The sequence below is a fragment of the Carettochelys insculpta genome, chromosome 1, assembly GCF_033958435.1.
Source record: "Carettochelys insculpta isolate YL-2023 chromosome 1, ASM3395843v1, whole genome shotgun sequence".
NCBI lineage: Eukaryota > Metazoa > Chordata > Testudines > Carettochelyidae > Carettochelys > Carettochelys insculpta.
In genome coordinates, this window is record NC_134137.1 from 254,554,475 (window position 1) to 254,575,601 (window position 21,127).

Here is a 21,127-nt window from a genome sequence, read left to right on the forward strand (position 1 = left end):
CTGCTCTGTTCTCAGATGATTCTAGCCCATGTACGAAGGAGTTAAGTGCTGAGGGGGTTTCATGATCAGATGGAAGTTAAGTAAAAAGATCAAAGGTAAACTTGCTGCTGGGGTTAATCTGAACCAAAACATTTCATATGGTATAAATAGCAGCCATGCTACTATTCGTAACAAACCTCAGTCTTCTACTTTTAACTTCATTCTTGCTTAAAATTAATAAGCCTACTCCTTAGGCACTACTGGAAATTATTTGTTTTCTTCTGCAAAAATCAAGATGGCCAAGATTTTCAGATGCAATCAATGATTTTGGGTGCGCATGCTGCTTGTAGGAGCCCTTTCTGTAGCACTTTCTGTAAATCAGGCTCTTTTAAGGTATCCCGAGTGCCCAAAATCTTGGCCTCAATGTACAAACATGATTCCCATTCCCAGAAATGTGAGTAGATCAGTTTGTGAAGGGACAATAGGTGCTAAACACAAGCCTGTAAAGTATTTCTTCATCAAGCCTCATACAGCATCATTTTTTCTAAACAACTCCACAGAAATTGCATTCAAAATCCAAATGAAAACATTATCTCCCATCTATTTCCACATGGTGTGTGCCAGGACATCACCAGGGTAAATTAATGTAATCTACTGTTATGAATGGAGTTATGGTTATTACACCAGCTAAAGATCTAGCCTGATGCATTATCTTGCTATCTGTTTGGCTAGCCATATTGGGCTGGCCTTCCTCATCGTGAACAAGAGTAGAAGTGTTCATTTTCCCAAAACAGACACACACACAGGTGACTTTAATGGGTTTGCTCAGGAATATTTTAATTAGTTTCATCATTGTTCACTGCTGTTTACTTACACGACTCCATTTTAACTTATCAATGGTCTATGTTCTTTACATTTTCAAGTAAGTATGCAGGGGAGAACAATAAGTAGGTATTTACATTTGGCTTAAGCCTACAACCAAGTGCACACGCAGTAGGATGACTTTGACTACAATTCCAAATAAGCACCTGAAAGTTGCTTAATATAGGCCCGGTGATGTTCTCACAGTTTTTCACAGATGTGCATCTGTTGATTCAGCTCCCATTGCATCTGTACAAGAACCTGATTGACAGCACATAGAGGCTGAACCTCTCTAATCCACAACTCTCGTCTGGCAACATTTGTAATCAGGCATGATTTTAGTTAGCCAGACAACCACTTATCATGGGTGTGGCCAAGTTTCCCTGGGTCCCATGAAGTTTGTTTACAACCCTGGTTCTCAGCGATCTGTGATGTTATTTAGCTCTAATTTACCCCAAATGGCTTCTCAAAGCTGAGCAAACAGTGGAAGTGTTCGTAATTCTGCTAGATAATATTGACTTCCTGCAGTCCAGCAAATTCTCTCATTCGGCACCAGTCAAGTCCCAAGGGTGCTGGACGAGAGAGGTTCAACCTGTATCATTTGTAATGGTAAGAAAATGTAAAGAGCTTGTTCTTAGGTTTAATATGTGCATCTACTGAGTATGAATTCTCAGTGGACACTATAAGATCCTGGGACTAACCCAAAAGGACCATTCGCTTCAGTTCGAGTTGAGCGCTTTCACCACATCACATTAGGCACTCAGTACTTTGCCAGTCATATCCACTGGATGAAATTCATCAGTGAAGAGAGGGCCAGCCCAGAGCTTCCGAATCACATAAACTGTATTTTGACTTTGAGAATCTAAATGAGACATAAATAGGGAACCCTATGTTAATTGTCTGCATGGAGCTGAATTTTACATTTAATGCTACAAAAATATTCAGTGATTTATTTTGGTTTCCCATTCATTCCTACATCAAATCAAAACGGATGAGAAAAGCATCAAACTGTTTATCTTGGATTACATTGAATTAGTTTATGAAATGCAAGATAATACGGTAGTTACAAATTGACATGAAGGAGAAATATCAAAATATGCAAAGAAATGCTACTCCACTAAGAAAGTACAACTCTCATTGGGGTTTTGTCTAACATTTCCATCTGAATAGTTTGTAAAGGGCAGTATCAGCATTCAGGGCACAACCATATGCAATATGAGCCAGGTCCTGTCCAGAAGTTAAAGAAACTATATCGAGTTTTAGCAACTGAGCTGCTAAACAAACATTTTCTCAATTTCTGCCTATGACAAATGAAAAAACACTTTTTAAAAAGCTTAGTTTCCAAAATATGAAGAAAAAAGTAATACAAACTTTCTTTCTAGTACTATACAGGGCCAATTCCTTCTTATTTTACTCATGAAGTATCTAGTGACAGCTGTATCCTCTATGCATCTGTATTTGTACAATGGACATTTTAATGACAACAGTGTACTCCCTCCCAAATTTTATCTATGTATATATAACCTATAACTGCATCTCCATATCATGTATAACAGTGGTCATCATTAAACTGATGTCATTTACAATGGGAAAGTAATTGGTCTTCACATGTACAATGTAGCATCAAGAATACAACTAGTGCTAGGGTAATGCTAATTAGTTTCAACAAGTAAATGCCAATACTCTAATGGATAGCAGTATATTTATTCAAAGGTTGCTTTGAAGATAGGGGGCTAATCTGAAATTCAAAGAGCAGTAAAACCAAATTTTAAAAAATGCCTACCTACGTTATGAATCCAGCACAGCAGCAGCTACCCTATCATTTAAGAAGCAGAGGATCCTCTCCTTAAACAAGGCAGTTCTGATCATTATCAGCAGACTCATTAACTAGCCAGGGTGGCCATTTTACTAGGCAAATAGAAACTATGGTTCAGCTACAGTGCTTTGATCTTCTGTCTCTGGCCAGCGCCACCCTCTTTTACTCTGTCCCAAGATACATGCAGACTACAAGATTAAAATCTCATAGAAGTAAAACATATTCAGGATTGGATTCTGCATTTACAATAGTTTTGTGAAGTTCCCATTGTCCTGGGCAGTGCTATTTTGTTAACAAAACCAAAAAAGAAAAAAAGAGAGACAGAGAGAGGCTGGTAGTCAGTCAGCTCCCCACTCCTCCTCTCCCCATCTAATCCCACAGCTGGAGCTGTTGAGGTGCTGGGACTCAGAAGCAGCAAGTACTGGCACAAATAAGCACTGATACTGAGCCATAAGAGTTCTTCTTTTGCCTTTACGTAATGGTTGGCCCAATGTTAATGTGAGTGTTCAGCTATAAAAAGGAAAAAAGGCAAAAATTTGAATTTATTTTCAAAGACGAGGATTCCAACTGTCACTTCACTCTGGGGCAGTCTGGAATCATAGGCCTTGTTCGACACAGGCAGCATATGCTGGCAGAATCGGCCTTTTGCTGACAAAACTCACTGAGTGTCTACACAGTTATCAAAGTTTTCTGTCGAGCTTGTCAACAAAACTCAACTGGTCAGCTGGCAGGGTTATGCCTCTCCCTGATCAGGCATAACACCACCTGTGCCAGTGTTCTGTTGACAAACCTGCCCAGTAGATGCTCGGGGCCCAGTCTGTCTGCCAGTGCAGAGAGGCACCCTGCCCCCCAGAGGCACAATTCTATCATCCCTGCCTCCAGCCACGTTTAAAGCGGCCGTCAGCTGCAGCATCCCCAGGCAGGACCCCCAAGTGGTGCCCCTGAGGGCTGGCAGCCCAGCCCCACCAGGACATGCTCATGTCTGGAGGACACATTGCCAGCTACAGGGTGACACCCTGAAGGTCTACACAGCCACCCTCTGTCACCAGAATGAGCTGACAGAGGAGCAGATGTGCTGGGAGCACAAGCAGCACCAAGACCAGGTGCAGGCATCCGAGCAGTAGCTGGCCCGAGTGTACTGGCTGTGGGATGTTTTGGAGGCCTGGGTAGACCAGACTGCCCCACCCACTAAGCCCACTGCTCCCATCCCCATCACAGCTGATGTTCTCCCTCCTGCTCTCGCTCCCCCATGCCCCATGTGATGCTTCACGCCCCGGGGGGGCTGATGAGACATGGCAGGGGTCCATCTCCCCAAGGGCTTCCTCGGCCCTGCTGCCCTCCCATCCTTCCCTCCCAACCTCCTCATCCCTTCCTGCTCCCTACCAAGCCAGATGTAGCAGCAGCCCCCTTGGCCCCATACCGTCCCAGGGACCTGCCCCAAATCAGCCCCATGGTGGAGCCTGGTCACAGGGTGCAAGAGGCTCACGTGGCTGGTGTGAGTCATGGCCCTCAACCCCTACCCGATTGATCCCCATCCCCCAATTCAGGCTCCCAACATCTTCTTTGTTTGTAAATAGCAAGGCCCCTTATATTTAACCTGTTATTAAGGTTATATTTTTCTGCACAACCCCTGCTTCCCTCCTTGAAGTAATGTGGTCTGGGGCTGGGTGGGCGTAGTAAGAGAGAGGTGTGGCTGGACTGGGGTCCCCCCTCCCCGAGGTACCTGGGGGAGTCACTGGGAGGCCACAGGCAAAGGACTACCACAGGGCCCCCCAAATGTGCACCCAGTCTGCATGGGCTTGCTAGCTCGGGACCACCCTAGGCTGTTCATAGCGTCCCCCTTCCCCTGGCACCCAGCTCTGCAGGCTCCTCCTCCTCCTTCCACCTCACCAAGTTGTGGAGAGCACAACAAGGAGCCATGACTGTGGGGGTGTTCCATTGCTTCATATCTAGTTACATCAGGAGGCAGTGGAACCTCCCTTTCAAGTGGCTGAAGGCCAGCTTCATGAGGTTTCTTGCCCAGGTTAGGTGGCCATTGAACAGCTCTTGTGTGCATTCCAGGTGGTGGGTGTAGGGCCTCATGAGTCCTGGGAGGAGTGGGTAGGCTGCATGTCCATTGATGCACAGAGGCATCTGCATGTACCCGACAACCAGTTTCTGGAGGGGGACGCAGGAGCCTGCCTCCATCCTCTGGAACAGGCTTCAATTCCAGAAGACGCAGGATATGGACACCAAGGAACTGTCCTCGGTGGGCCACCAGGGCCTGCATGACCACAGAATGGTACCCCTTTCGATTCATGAAGCATCCTGCACTGTATTCTGGGGCCTGAATAGGAATATGGGTCCTGTCCAGTGCTTCAAAACAACTGGGGAAGCCCAGGTTGGTGAAGCCAGCTACCAGGATGTCCATATCTATGATGACAAGCCTCTGGAGCAGGATGTCATGTACCACCTGTGGGGAGACAAGATCAGACACAGCCATGAGTCACTGAGAGATGGCACCCCTGGGCCCTGGTGAGCTCCACAGCCCCTCTCCCCTTGTTTTCCTCTCCCTCTGTTCCCCCTCCCCATCCCTCCTGTACCCCTCTCCCCCTGAAGCCAAGGGATACCTTACCTGCCTCAGTATGGCTCCAGTGGTGAACTTCCCGATCCTGAATTGGTGGCCCACCGAATGGTAGCTGTCGGGGTGGCCAAATTCCACAAAGCAATGGCCACCTGCTTTGCAAGGGCGGGTCACATACTCGTGTCCTGTCTGTGCTGGGCAGGCGGCCGTCTGGTTGCACAGCTCAAGGAAGGTGGACCAGTCCCGTCGAGGGGTCCCAAGGAGGGGGAGGGCTGCTGGGGTACCGGGGCAACAGGGTCATCATCCACAGTCTCCTCCTCAGGCTTGTTGTCCTCCCAGAGGCCATGAAACACCCTAATGAAGACGAGGGGCAGAGGCAGCAGCAGCTGGTCCTTGCTTCAGGGAGAGCTGGGAAGGCTGCCCTGGCATGCTGCTGGGGTGGCGGGAACAGGCAGTCTCACCAGAGACTGGGGTCTCTCCAAGGGCTCGGCTGTGCCTGCAGTGTGGGGGGTGGGGCAGGGGGAGGGCCTTTAAGATAGTGTGGAGCCAGTATTCCTGGGAGGTCTTGCTCTCCATACAAGCCACACTTCCAGGGTTAAGGGGCTCCCCCTGTTGACAGATCTGCATTGCTGTGTAGATGATGTCTGTCGACAGATGCTTTGCCGGGGTAACTCTACTGACAGCGACATCTGCCGACAGAGGCTCCCCATGTAGACATAGCCCTAGAGTGTGTTTTCTGTCGATTGCATTTAACTAACTGCTGTAGTTTCTAGATCCAGATAAAATGTATTTTGCTGACCCATCTTGATATCAGGTCCTCTGGGTCCTACTAATTCCAGTCAAGGAATAGAAGAGGATAAAATGGTTGTCACTAGGGGCAGAGACCAGAAACACAAGGAACAGTCATGCTGAGGGGAATGCTTAGGTTTATGTTGCAATACTGGAAAACCCAGAAAGGTACTATTTAGGTTATTTCAAGTGTGTGTTATCTTAAGGGTATTTATATTCTCTTTGGAGCAGATCTTCACTGGTTTACCCTTTCCCATAATTCGGTCCATTTCAAGGAAATGAAGCATAGCATTGCATTTGATTTGAGAGATACTCTTGTTGTAGCAGATGTGGCCTGCTTCTCAGAAACAATTTTAGCTAAAACAGGGAAGAGCTTGGTGGGTTAAATGCATGTAATTTGTGTCCACATCCATTTTCTACATACTTATAACACCAAAATAAGATTCCCCATACTACAGATTATGGGATGGTCCTTCATATGTTGATGCTGCTGTTCAATAGCTGGGCATGAGCAATCAACCTCTCTTATAAAACAGTTGGCTTTCTCCAACAGTTTAGAAGATTTCACACATCATTACATTGGATTCCTCATTATTCACTGAAGGGTAGGAAAAAGGGGTTCAGCTGATGTGAATAAAAAGTAACCTTTATTCCCCGTTTGTGACAGATTTTTGTTTGTTTTTCTGAGGGGGGGGAAGAAGGAAGGCAAACAGTTAACCAGTAAGCATACTGGTAAACATGAGGCTTACCAGTATGCTTACTGGTCAAACAGCCCTTGCAGCAGCCCTGACCATGCAGCTGCTGGGTGGTGGGACCCCATGACCACAGACAGGCCAGAGGACCAGGCAGTGGGACCTGACAACTATGGCATCTTGGCATCTGTCACAGCCACAGTGGGACCTCACAATCTCAGCTGTGGCAAGTCCAGGTGGTAGACTGGATGGCAGGCCCTAAGTCAAACAGTTAACCAATTAAGCACTGTTGTTTAACTGATTTACCATTTTAACATCTCTAAATAGAGAATTTCCCTGGTTTCCTCATATTAATGAACTCTTCCAAAGCAATTAGTCTCAAAAGGTGTGTCTGGTCTGCTGTATAGTAAAGCTATAGGACTTGCCCGGCATTTCTCAAGTCCTTCAGGGCAGGGGGCTGGCAGTGTGGCTGCAGGAGTCAGGGCAATGGTTGAGCAGGAGGATGGGGGGTTTAGGACAGGTAGTAGGGATGTAGGCATCAGGTCAGAGGGGTGGGAGGTTGGGGGGTCAGTGTAGGAGGTAGAAGTACAGGATTCAGGACAGGGGAGCAGGATGTGTGTGGAGGGCTCAAGCCAGGGTGATGGGAGATCTGGGGCTCATCATGGCCACTCACGGTAGTGAGGGTGAAGCTGCAGCTGCCAGCCCCTCCTTCTGGGAGGTGAGACAGGTCTGCAGGGCCTGGGCCTTGACTTTGGCCACCAGCTCTTCCGGTTCGGGTGGCCAGAGCGCCAGAGCTGCACAGCCCAGCACCAGCCACTGGCAGGGTTTTTCCAGAGGAGAGCCTGGGGAATGAAGATGTGCAACCAGGCCTTGGCCCTCATCATTGCTCTTTGGGGTGTCAGGGCTACAGGCTGGTGGGGTGCTGTGGCCAAGGGCCTGGCAGGAGGAGACGGGGGCAGAAGGCTGCATTCCATTTTCCTGGTGGGCCCTTGGTGAGCAACATGGAAAGCCCTAGGCCCAGCTGGCCACTCTCTTCCTGGAGCTGCTGTTCCTCTGTGATCACTCAGAGTACACCTATCCACACACTCACTGCCTCCAGTGATCACTCTTCAGTATAGCTGTCCCTCCAATGAGCCCCCTCTCTTTCCATGTTATGGAAAACAATCCCATTCCAGGTACAACCCATTTTCCTGGCACAGCTAAATCACCACCTTTCTTTAAGATAGGATGAGAGAGAGCTGTATACTAAATTTGGTGGTCTTAGCTCTTAATATTTAGGAGGAGTTCTTGAACAGACAGACTCACAAACAAAGATGAATGCACTCTCTATATAAATGGAAGAGAAAACATGGTAATTTATACCTGGGTAAGGGAAATCTCATGAAGTTTCTTAATGTAAAACTAAGTTTCTTAACGTTTTATTCTTTTACCTAAGTCCAACATGTCTGTCTAAGCATTCATGCTTGGAATGGCCTACCTGAGCCAGAAGTTTTGAGTTAGAAGGTATCTATTATTAATAAAATAAGGAGAGGGAAAGCACTATAGCGTAATCATATACTATTTGATTTCCGCCCTGGGGAAAAAAGGTCTCAGCCTTTCCTCCTACCCAAATCATTAAAACTGAGATGTTAGCAATGGCTGATTATACCTGCAGCATGATCTAATTATTAAAAAAAAAAAGTTACGAATCACCTTTATAGCAGTAGCTGTTAGCAGAATCCTATTCATAGCCGTTGGTAATTGGTAGCTTAGCAATAGCCATCTGCAGTCAGGCAACAAGAGAACACTGAACTAAGCAGCTGTTTTGGAAGTCATTTTATTCTCAGACCACTAATCCTTAAACAAAGGATCCATTGAGCCCTAGCAGCTAATTCACACAGGGAAGTCCAATCTTCTCAGTCTATATAGACTGGTTTGTGCTCTTAATGTTAGAGCCTGGCTGTCAGAAACAACTTCAGGAAACGGATAATGTAGAAATAAGAAAACGTTAAACAATTACGTGATGTCTTAAAACTCTGAAATGATTATGTGTTCATTTCAGAAAACCTTTCGAGCTTTGGTCACATTGGTGCATTTCCTACACAAAGCATTCCCATGACTGCCTTCTTAGGCATCTAGCAACAAAGAAAACAGGCTGAGTCAGTGCATTCTTTCTCTCCTAACGCAAAGCTTGAAAGACGTTTGGCCAAATTCTTCCCTGGTGTCACTCATCAGAGCAACACTAGGGATGAATCTGGTCCATTGATTTTATCATGTATCTATCTGGGGAGAAGTAGGAAGGGTCATCAAGACCCATTTTTCTTTATAAAATAGGGATCTTCCTCCTCCTAAATAGTGAGTTGCAAGTAATGGGAACTACTTTCCACCCACACAGCAGCACTGGCGCAGATTCTCATTCTCTGTGCGCGACATCACTCAGCACCTCGGTACAGAGAAAATGTAGATTCGGGGGTGAATTCCTTGCCCCTTGGAACTGGATAGCAAAACTCTAACTGACTTCAAAAGGTTCAGCATGTCATCCAGAGATTTAAAGGTCAGGAGTGACAGGACTCTCTTGACGGACAGGTTATTAATATGGGTATTTAAATGAGTCCCTGAACAAGGAGGTGCGTGAACCTCCTATGCACAGATCCCGGGACCCAACCAGAACCCTGCTGCACCCCAAGACGGGAGAGTGCCACCCCGGTACGCTCTGGTCCCCACTAAGGCCTCCTGGAAAGAAGTGGCTGGCAGAGACAACGAGACCAGGACAAGGGTTAAAGTTAAAACAAAGTAACTAAAATTTTTATTTGAGGAACACCATCAAATTTAAAATGTATCAACTCTTAAACAGCTAACTTATAAACTTACAATAAACATTGTTTCCTTGCTGATTCCTGTTAGATGTCTTTAGACTTTATTTAACCGGAAGGCAGAAAATTGGTAAGGAGAATAGGTATAGGTAAGTATAATTAGGATTAGGGTTTTAAGTCCCCGCTGTTCCCTTAGAAAGGAGGGGTGAAGTCGCTAATCTCACCCCCTACTGGGGGCAGGGTGCTAGCCTGCCCCAAAGGGTTAGGGCTAGGAGGCAGTCAGGGCTGTCCCTCTTCTTTCTTTGGGGGGCCCTCGCTACTCCAGTAGGCCTAACTAGAGGATACCTGGGAGGCAATATGCTCTTCCTCAGGTCCCTTAGGGTGAACAGCAAATGGGAAGGCAGGGTGGCTATGCCTACACCTGCAATATATCTTTATAGAGATGGGTAGGTAAAAGGGGATAAGGGAGGTTGAACCTTCACCTTATTTATAGACAACAATCACAATAACTAGGAACCTAATGAATACTAATAATACTAATTATTAAGGAAATGTATACCTAATAAACATTAACAGAATTATTAATCAAATGTGCTTTTAAAACATCTGAAGTAATATCCCAGCCTGGGCTTTCAGGCCCGGCCTCAGGGGTCAGGCCCCCAGGTAATTCCCCTCCCCCATCAGGGAGGGTGAACAACAGAGGAGCAACTCCCCTGCTCCCTCACAGAGGGTCCCGGTGCCCCAGGCTAGTGTCCCTTTCAGTGTAAGAGGGTAAAGTTTACGTGTCCTGAAGAAGAGGTTTGTATTGTCAAATCCGGTATGTGTGTCAAATCCAGGTGATTGTCCAATCAGGTGAGAAGCTGCTAGAGAGCACAGACAAGATGGCAGCGAGAGCGGTGATGCCGCAGAAGTGGCAGCGACCTCAGGGTTCAGTGGCTGGGTACGCAGTACCCACTGCAAAGTGGCGGGCCAGTTCGCCACCCAGTCACGTCCCTGCTGAGGCCGCTTGTCGCTCTCTGGCAGAGTTGTTTAGAGGCGCTGCTGGAGAGCGCTGCTAGGGAGCGCTGCACTGCCGCAGGTGTCTTTGCTCCTTGGAGCTGGCCTGAGGGAACAGTGGACGCTGCTCAAGGCAGCCGACACTTCCCTTTGCAGGGGCACAGAAACCTTGTCTGTGTCACCCAAGGGCCCGAGAATGCCAGGACCAGCCTGACTTATATAGACAGAGTTCATGCATAATTCATGACCTGATTACCATACTCAAAATTCTATGTACCTGTTTTCAATCAGGTCCTCTGGGGCTTAGAAGGTGCTAGAAACCCAAACCCTCGCCCAATCAGAGGCCTTCATTCAAATACATGATCATTAGTAATTCATGAGTTCAGGTTACTGGGGAAACCAACTGACAAAAAGTGACTGTTGGTAATGCTGCTAAATGGCAGCCTGTGACACTTTAGATTTTTCATGTGCCTGAACTGATTTTATATAGTCAAAGGCTTGTATTCCCTGGCCCACAGGGACGATTATGCCCAAGGGATGTTAAAAATCCCTGACAAGGAGGAACCATTATAATTGTTTATTCTCACCTTGTGCATAAAATGGGCCTTAGAATGTCACTACGATTCCTTTCTAACTTCAGTTTGAGCTACAAGTTACCTTTTAGAAAGACATGAAGTCTTGTCTTAAAGACATCAAGTGATGGAGATTGCATCATCTCCCTCAACTTATTTTAGTGTTAATTACACACATTCTAAATATAATTAATTTATTTTCTTTTTTTTTTTTTAAATTGTGCCTTATACTTAGATTGAGTTTGGTCAGCCACATCTTCCAGTCACTGGATCTTGCTATACTTTTGTTTGATGGATTAAATATTCCCCTACTCTCAGAACTCTTCACTCCTCTTGAAGAAGTCATGATCAAGTTGCCTCTTAAACTTCTCTTTGATACACTTAATAGATCGAACTCCTTCAGTATCTCATTGTACAGTAGATTTTTCCAGATTTGGGATCACTCTTATAGTTCTTTTCTAAACCATTTTCAATTTGTAAACATCTGTTTTAAAATGTAAACACCGGAACATTGCCCAATATTTCAGCAATGGTTTTAATAATGGCATTTACAGTGGTGGTAACACCTTCTAATTTTTATGTAATATTCTCCTATTTACGTACCCAAGGCTTGAAGCTGCTCTCCAAATCGCTACATCGCATTGAGAGATCGTGGTCATTTGATTATTCACAATGGCACTGAGTCCTTGTCAAAGTCACTATTGTCCACAGTACAGTCACTCCATCTTATATATGAGATCTACATTTTTTGGTTCCTAGTCTTGACTTTTAGCTTTAATATGCACTTTATTCACATGAGCCCAAGTTACCAAACAATCCACATAGCTCCATAGAACTCACCAGTCTTAATTATTTCGTGTTCCATCAATTTTAGAGCATCTATAAACTCTATCAGCAACTACTTGAAACAATTATCTGCAAGAAAACAAATAGCACCGGCCCAAGTCCAGATTCCGGGAGAACTCTGCTAGATATGCCCCACAGGATGTTCATTCTCTGTTTACAATTACTTTTTGAAATTCATCTGTCTGAGAGATTTTAATCCAAGCTATATGTGCTGGGAAGTTTATAATCACAGTACTAAGTCAAATATGCTACAGAGCACTAAGAGTTATTTTTCTGACCCAAGGATGGGACAGTGAATCAGTGTTGACAGTGGGGCTGCTGAGAGCCACTGAACCACTGGTAAACCCTCTATATAATGGAAATCACTTCAAGCCAGGGGAAGTGTAGAGCCGTGTATTTTGGCGGATATCCACTATATATCTGCAGGTATCCGCATCTGTGGATATGGGCATGGATAGCTGCAGCTCATTTTTGCAGACATGGATGTGGATACAAATTTTGTGTCTAGAAGCCTGTATATATATATCCTCTTTATATCTGCCAGTATCAGCACCTGTGGATATGGATGGGGAAATCTGCAGTTCATTTTTGTGGCCACGGATGTGAATGTTGAAACCGATTTTTTATCTGTGCAGGACTAGGGATGTGGCAGCACTCCTAGCACCCTTAGTTCCAGCATCCACGCCCAAGGAGATGTGTTAGATTTAACAGAACAACCAATTTTTGCATAACATTACAATCAATTCCTCTTTTATTCTGAGTTGCAAACCACAATCACAATGTTTGCACCTTGAATACAATTTAGCCTTGACAGACTGAAAAGAAACACTTACCTTTCAATAGAGCATGTCTCATGAAATGTGTATGGCTCATAGTGATACCTATGTCGTAGGCATCCTTCAATCCCGAGGGATCATGGGTTTGCACCCCAACTGGACTGATTCGAGCAGCGTCTTCTGTGGCTGTGCAATCCAACCCGGGAGCGGCAGTCCTTTCCGCACTGTGAGCAGCAATAGGCAGATGTCGCTCTGGTATCACGGGCACGGATCTTCCTGAGGGCTCTCCTGTCTTCCGCTTTCTTCACCAAGGTAGTTTCATACATAAGAAGAGCTTCCCTCACTCCCTGTTTCCAGGCATGCCTGTCTGAGGTGAGCGAATGCCAGGTGTTCATACTGATAGAGAGCGCACTGAGGTCACGCTTGCACGTGTCCTTATACAGCAATTTAGGTCACCTTTTGGCCACTTTCCAGGTGCCAGTTTGCCAAAGAGGAGGTCCTTCGGTATTCAGCCATCCGTCATGCATGAGACATGGCCCAGCCAGCGCATACGCCTCTGTTTGAGAAGGGTGAACGTGGAGGCGGTGCCTGCCCTCTCAAGCACTGCACTACTGGGGACCTTGTCCCTCCATGAGATACCGAATATGCGCTTAAGGCAGAGCATGTGGAATGTGTTGAGCTGCTGCTCTTGTTTTGAGCGCAAAGTCCATGTTTCACTGGAGTACAGCAGTGTGCTCAAAACACAGGCTGTGTAGACCTGCACCTTCGTGTGTATAGTGAACTTATTGTTAGCCCATACTCTCTTCGTCAGCCTGGAGAACGTTGTCGCGGCTTTTCCAATGCGCTTGTTGATCTCGCTATCAAGTGACAAGTTGTCCGAGATCCTCGAGCCTAGGTACACGAACTCATGGACGACTTCCAGTTCGTAGTCTAGCACGTTGATAGATGGCTCGTTACCCATGTTTTGGCCCATCACCTGGGTCTTCTTTAAGCTGATTGTGAGGCCAAATTCCATACATGCATCCGCAAAGCGAGTTATGAGTGACTGCAGTTCCTGCTGAGTGAGAGCAGCAATAGCTGCATCGTCAGCAAAAAGGAACTCCCTTAGACACTTCATAAGCACCCTTGTCTTCGCTCTAAGCCTCGACAGTTTGAAGAGGTTGCCGTCCATTCTCGTGTGGAGAGAGATGCCCTCTGTAGTGGTTCCAAAGGCATATTTGAGCAAAAAAAAGGCATATTTGATACCTATCTGTGGCTAGTAATGAAGTGAATAAACCATTAGGCAATTTGTATTTAAAATAAAGACTAAATTGGGATTTATTTTGCCATAAATTGTCATCTGTAGATTTACTTTAAGGAAGGGAATGCTGTTAAGGACCCTTCAGAACTCTGTCTGTAAGAAAGACTTAATGAGGTAGAATTCCTAATTACCATTGGGTGCAAGCAGTACAGACCACACATCTCAAGCCATCCTCATCTATCTACTTGACTAGAGGACTTCTGAGATTAAGATACTACTACTGACCTTTTGATACTTCACAAGAGTTACTGCAGTAGAAACAGTAATATATACTTGGCAACTCAGAATATTCTTATGCCATCACTGAAAGGTGTGACAAAAGGTGTGATTTTCTTAACTTTAGTGAAAATATGTGTTGTCACAAACAAAGCCTGAATTCTTCCATAGCACCCCCCCATTTCAAGTTTCAGGAGAAGGGTATATCAGTATATAAGACACACAAAAAAAATCCATGCACTATGGGGATAGCTATAGCAGTTTTGACTTTTGCCTTTCTGTTTTTCGGAATCTGAAAGATATGCACTTTATTTTTCTTGAAAATTCTGGAGCTGCTCAGTTATCTACCACTGAAAGCTGTGGCTGTTTCAGTGAATTTGTGTTAGCCTTACACTTCTGGCCTGAATCTGGGAATGCGTGTCTGGATTTTTGGCCTGAAGACAGCAATGCTTAACACTTCTGAGTTTGGGAATCAGACAAGACCTCACCTGCCTGAGACTGGGACTGGGCCATGACTAAGCTTGCACAAGTTTGGTACCTACAACGTTCAAGGATCTTAATTTGGAAAAGCAGAGGAGTTTGCAAGATTTGTCCTGGTTCATGTTTTTATTCCAACTCTTTCCATCAACCTTTGTGTGTCATAAGACTTCGTAAATGTTGAACTTTCTGTGGCAGGAGCCACATTTTCATATTATGTTTGCCCAGCACACTGAGACCCTCTTACTGACACCTGAGTAATATGGGTATTAAATGATAAGAAATAAGAGATGTCTTCACAGTTCTTTGTTAACTACAATGGACTGCATAACTTCAAACTGTAAATCTGGTCAGCTCAGGTTCCAGTCCAGTCCTAACATATTCACTCAGTTCCTATGTAATTGACAGTTATCTGAGGTGAGATCATGTTGCAAATAATGTGACCCAGAGCTGAAGAATATCTGCCACTAAAGGCATTTATTCCTTTAAACAGTATTGGTTGGGGTGGTATTTGCAGTAAACCCTTCAGGGTACCTCGTGTCATACTCAACGCAGACATTAATTCAGATTGGCTCATTCAGAAAAATATCAAAGAATTAATAAAACCAAACCCATGAAAAAACTCAATCTAGATGGTTTCACGTGTTTCTGCCCTGATTAATTCAATAAATTAAAAATCCATTAACAAAAGGAAACAAACAAAGACTGTTGCTCTTAGGATTAATTTTATTGCTTCCAAAGAGTCTTGTCATTTTTTTTTCAATCAGGTATATGTTAAATCAACTTGTTTATTACATTGTATAAAAAAAGGTATGGAATTATACAGTCAAAGTGTTTTAGCAAGAAGCAAGTAGCCATTTAAAACAGAACAGCTGTATCTTTAATTCAAAATTTCCTCTGGAAAAGTTACATGAAACGGCAAGTAGTGGTTTTATTGGTGACAACTTCTTTTATATTGATGTCATGATTTAATAGAGCTTGTGTGAATTAATTTGAGAAGGAATTACCAACCACAACTCAAAGGTCTAAATATCATGGTTGGAATTACTTTGGGGTAGAGTCTCACAGAAAGCCCAGTGCCCCAGTACACTTCCTAACTGCTTCATTTTTCAGGAAGCATCCCTGGAAGAGGTTTGTATGTCTCTTGTGTACCTTGAAGGGTATTTATACATCCACATTTTATAGACCAATGTAAAAGAGATCATCCAGATTGGCTCATAGGTTCCAGACCAGCCCTTACCTCTCACACAAGGGAGATACAAAGGGGCAGTAACTTCCCTTCCAGCTGAAAAATGGAACAGCTGCTGAAGAGAATTTGGGGGCTACCATATGACTTGCCTTCAGGTAAGAAATTAATGCAACTCTAGAACTCCCACTTAATTCCCTGCGAAGAGTCCATTACCCGGGCTTTTTGTGGAGAGGAGTGAATTTCACCCTGTACTGTTAAGGCAAACTTTGAACTGCATACACATTCTAGGAAGATGCTTGGTATTTACAACCAAACTTGAGTAAAGGGGAATGTTTCTAAAATGGATGCTCAGTTATATTCACCCACTCAAACATGTTCAAATGGGTTTCTTTAGGGAGCTCCTCTTGTTGGTCAAAATCTCTCCCCACTCCTAACCATTTTCCTAAAGTTGAGTTTCCTTTTCTGGCCAGTAGGTTGTCTGAATTAAATAGTCACTATTGACAAAATTATCTTTCCTATTTTGTACCGAGACCATTCCTCTCCCTCCGTTGGCTGTGATGTTTTCATCTTGTGGAACACACCTTTTCTTTAAGACGAAAAGGACTGCAACACTCAAGAAAATGGACATGGTGCCCAATACCACAGTTAATCCCAAATATACGTATCTATAAAAGAAGAACTTCAATCAGTCTTCCGTAAAGTTCATGCACAATTAATGCCTCAGGTACATCTGGAAGAACTCTGAAAAAGGGTGTCATTTATAATCCCAATTAAGTTAATAACACTGTATGAATACAGAGTTCATGTAAGGTGCTCAGACTTAGCCATATATCAGGTACAGCATAGGCTGGGGTGGGCAGTAATTTTCAACCGGGGGTCAACAACAAGATTTTGGTAAGTGGTCAAGGACCTCACTTTTCTATGGAGAGGGTGCGGGATCTGGGTTGGGTGCAGAAGGGAGATCAGGGTACAGGATGCTGGTAGAGGATGCTTGGGGTGCTGAATAGGGTTCAGGTTCTGCAAGGGAGTTTGGGAGAATGAGGAGGTTGTGATCTTGGGCTGGGGTTGGGATTCAGGGTCCAGGATGGGGTACGGGTGCAGGAGAGGATTCTGGCCTGGAAGAGGGATGTAGGAGGGGGCACAGCATCAGAGAAGGAATTGTGATCATGGGCAAGGAGAGTGAGGGTGCAGAGGTTTTGGGTGGTGTCCTGAGGCAGGGGACCAAGGTACAGGGCCCAGGAGTGGGTATGGGTACAGGAGAGGATTCTGGCTTATCGAAGGGATGTAGGAGTAGGTACAGGGTCTAGGAGGAAGTTGGTGCTGGAAGCTGGCTCTGGCCAGGAGGCATTTACCTAAGTGGTTCCCGTCCAGCAGCACTCTCAGACAGGGTTGTCTGCCTGCCAGCAGCCCCATCTCCCTGGCTGTTCCATGTGGCTCTCTGTGCTGGGGGTGGGGAAGGGCTTCCTACACTGCACCCCCTCCGCAGCAAAATCTCTCAGCTTTTTTTGGCTGGAAACCTGCCACTGGGAGCTGAGAGTGTGTGTTGCGCTGCCCTGGCCTCAGCAAAATCTCTCAGCTCCCACTTTGCATTCTGTCCCCACTCTCAGCAAAATCTCTGAGCTCCTATTGGTGAGAAACTGGCCTATGGGAGCTGAGAAATTGTGCTGCACTGCACCCATCCCCAGCACAATGTCCCAGTTCCCATTGGCCACTTTTGGGTCAATAGGAACTGCAAGATTTTGCTGAGGTTGGGGGCAGCACATGAAACTAACCAAAGGGAGCTGAGAGATTCTGTTGTGGGGAGGAGCAGCACCCAAGCTCTCCCTGATCCATAGCCATAGAGGCTGGCTGTGGGCTGGATTAAAAGGCTTGGCAGGCCATATCCAGCCTGCGGGCCATATGTTCCCTGCCCCTGGCATAGGCAATGGCAATATGAGCTTCCCACACAGTGACCCTCTCAGTGTCCTTCAGTGGGAAAGAGTGAAGGAAGGTTTTGGAGAGACACTTTTCATGGCCAAAGGAATATTCACATCTCTTCAGCAGCCAATTCAAGCCTTGGCAGTTTCATCAATGTTACCAACAAGGCTGGCATTTCAGCCATTCATACTAATAATTAGGAACTATTATAATTATTTGTTACTGTGTTACAGAAACACTTGAGTCCCCAATGAAGAGTCCTTCCTTCCTTCCCTCCTTCCTTCTTTCAAACTATTTAAAATAAGTCTCATTCTTTACCTTTGTTCTTGTCTCCTCAGTATTGAGACCTACCAGCAGCCCTACTTTTCTCCAGGTAATCCTTTTACCAGAAAGCAGGAGATTGCTATATCCCAACCTCATTTTCCAGCATGCCTGGCTGTCCAGTCTCTAACTCCTAGGTTTTGTTCCTTAGAGCATTTCTGAGAACATCACTGTCCCAGGAAGAAATCAATAACTATACTGTACCTAGGTTGGTCCTTATAGAGCAAGCACACTTTGTTAGAGGCTGTTGTGGCTTCCTTACCATAACACCTTGTTGTGATCCAGTTCTGTATTGCCTGAATGTGCAGAAGCATTTGGCTACCACAGTTTGGGCTGCATTAGAGCTAGTAGAAAAAACGCAGGGAAGAGATATTTCTGCAGAAAATTGAAACTTTCTATTAAAAGTCAGGAGCTAAAACTGAGTAAGTATCAGCCAAAAATGCCCCAAACTGAAAATAGTCAGCCCCAGATGACCACAAACCAAAAGAGTTTTGGGTTTCCACCATTTTTTTTTAATTTTTGGATTTTGCTCTCAAGCAAAGAAGACATCTTCCATGATAATTTTTGTTTAATTAAAACCCCAATTGTGCACACAAAGAGTTTTGAACAATAGTTTTCTACCAGCTCTAGTCCTCAGTGTTTAAACACGATTAAAATATTTGAGCTGAAAGCATGATTTCTCCAAATCTGTTACCTAAATGCATTAGAATCATACAATCTGCACGCTCCTCTTCCCCCACAACTTTTGCTTCCCCATTTCAGGCAAGTGGTATCAATTGACACTCCAAAATACATTGGGGCTGGAACTCCTGCTGTATTAAATAAAGAGCATGAATGTGGCTTTTGCATGAAAATATTGTTCATTTTACATGTCTGTTAACAAAATGATACCCAATAATAAGAACATAAAAATATCAGTACTGGAACAGACTAAAGGTCCATCTAGCCCAGTATCCTGTCTTCTGACAATGCCAAGTGCTTCAGAAAGAATGAATAGAGCAGGTAATCACCAAGAGATCCATCTCCTGTCTCCCAGTCTCAGTCTCTGGCAAATAGAAGCTGGGAACACTATCCCTGTCCATCTTGTCTAAGAGCCATTGAGAAACTTGAATTAATCTAGATCTTTTCTGAACCCTGTTATAGCCTTGGCCCTCACAACATCCTCTGACAAAAAGTTCCAAGGGTTGACTGTGCCTTGTGAATAAATACTTCCTTTGTTTTAAACCAGCTTCCTATTAATTTCATTTGGGCCACCTCTACACTGGCCTCTCCCTTTTGAAAGGGGCATGCAAATATGCTGGGTAGAAAATGCTACCTTCCAAATGCAAAGAGCTGTTTAGAGGGGGTTGCTTCGAAAGGAAGCCCTGCTTTCAAAAGTACCCTTCTTCCTAATTTTGTTCATGAAGAAAGGTGCTTTTGAAAGCGAAGGTCCTTTTTCAAAGGAGCCCCATCTACATAGCTGTTTTGCATTTTGAAAGCGGCACTTTTGTAATGTGAGTGGCTGCCATTATGCAAATAAGGTATGACTATGCAAATCCACATCTCATTTGCATTTTCAACCTGGCACATTTGCATGTCCCTTTCAAAAGGGAGAAACCAGTGTAGACATTGCCCCTGTGGCCCCCTAGTTCTTGTGAGGCGTGAATAACACTTACTTACATTCTCCACACCTGCCATGACTTTGAAAAACACCTAATGTAGCTTATGCTTTAACGTACCACAAGACTCATGATCTCATAGACTACTATCATACCTTTCCTTAATTATCTATTTTCCAGGCTGAAAAGTTACAGTCTTATTACTTTCTCTTCTTAATAATAGTAATAAGGATTTGATTATTAGACTGATGTGAACCAGTCATATCAGCCGCTTAAATAAGTAGTGAGATCCTGCATTCCTTACACTTTTAACTCTCCCATTAACTTTCGTTGGATTTTAATGTGAACAAAGGGTATATACTCAAGCCCTAATGCCCTTTGAAGTCAGTTGAAAGATTTTAGATCTGGTCTTGAAAGCAATGGTTTGTATTTAGACAAATTCTCATAGAAATAAATGAAAAAATTTCTGAATAAAGAATGAGAATAAACTGCAGACCTGATCTATTCTGTTCTAGTCATTATGCAATGACATTCACCAGAGTACCTCTGAATAACCAGTATGGGACAGGAAACTCAAAGATGACAATGTTGTATGAACAATAACAGCTCTAGAAATAATACTGGACTCTGCGTATTCTTACTGTAATTGTTGACATTTTATAATAAACGGAAAATTTTACAGGTTTCCTAAATGTAATACGGATATGCACTCTAAAATTAAATCCAGACAACATTCTAGGTCGACAGTGTATCCAAATAAGATGAAATGTAGAAGCAAACTTACCAAGAACTCTTATTGCCAAGGTGTAAATACCAAGAGCAAAAGATTTGAGCTGTGGTTTAATGCATCTAAAAATATAGAAATGATAGTTAAAGTGATGTAAGACATGAACTACTGATTGAGGCCCTTGATTTTCTACTCTGTGATGCTAATTTTACTTTGAGATAATGTCATTAACATCCAATTGGCATGAACTTAATGTCATGATTTGAAAATCAGCCCTAGTTGACATCTAACTCCACTATGAAATTTTATGACTATTGCAGTACATTTTCAAATAGAAACAATTTCTAGGACTTACTCACACAGTATGTGCAAAATTAATTCTGCAAACACACAATTAAGCATTTTAAAAACCTTCTGACACAACACAGTGATGGCTAACTGGTGTGGGCATAGTGCTGATACAAGTAAATGAGTTTTGTGGTTACAAGGACTACAGGATCATGCCCTTACATACATAGAATGCAGTTTGCAAACAAACATTCTGACCCTGATCCATCAATCACATTAAGTGCAGGCTTAATTTTATATATATGAATAGTCTCCCTGAAATCCATAGTACTACTGATGTGCTTATATTGGTAGGTAATAGTACAATTAATAAATGTCTTGGCAATCCTGTTAAGTATTTCTGAGTAGTTCA

At 44.1% G+C, this 21,127-nt stretch overlaps 1 protein-coding gene across 2 annotated transcripts in view; it reads right to left on the minus strand.

Annotated features, from left to right (window-relative positions):
- Positions 1–16,278: 16,278 nt before the first annotated feature.
- SLCO1C1 (solute carrier organic anion transporter family member 1C1) overlaps positions 16,279–21,127 on the minus strand; it is a 35,416-nt gene continuing 30,567 nt past the window's right edge. For both annotated transcript variants that reach the window (XM_074983733.1, XM_074983731.1), the window contains 3 exons: positions 20,485–20,549; positions 18,797–18,914; positions 16,279–16,529 (listed from right to left, as the gene is read on the minus strand). In XM_074983733.1, the coding sequence (XP_074839834.1) occupies positions 16,307–16,529; positions 18,797–18,914; positions 20,485–20,549 (406 nt within the window). In that variant the 3' untranslated portion in view covers positions 16,279–16,306. The remainder of the gene's footprint in view (positions 16,530–18,796; positions 18,915–20,484; positions 20,550–21,127) is intronic.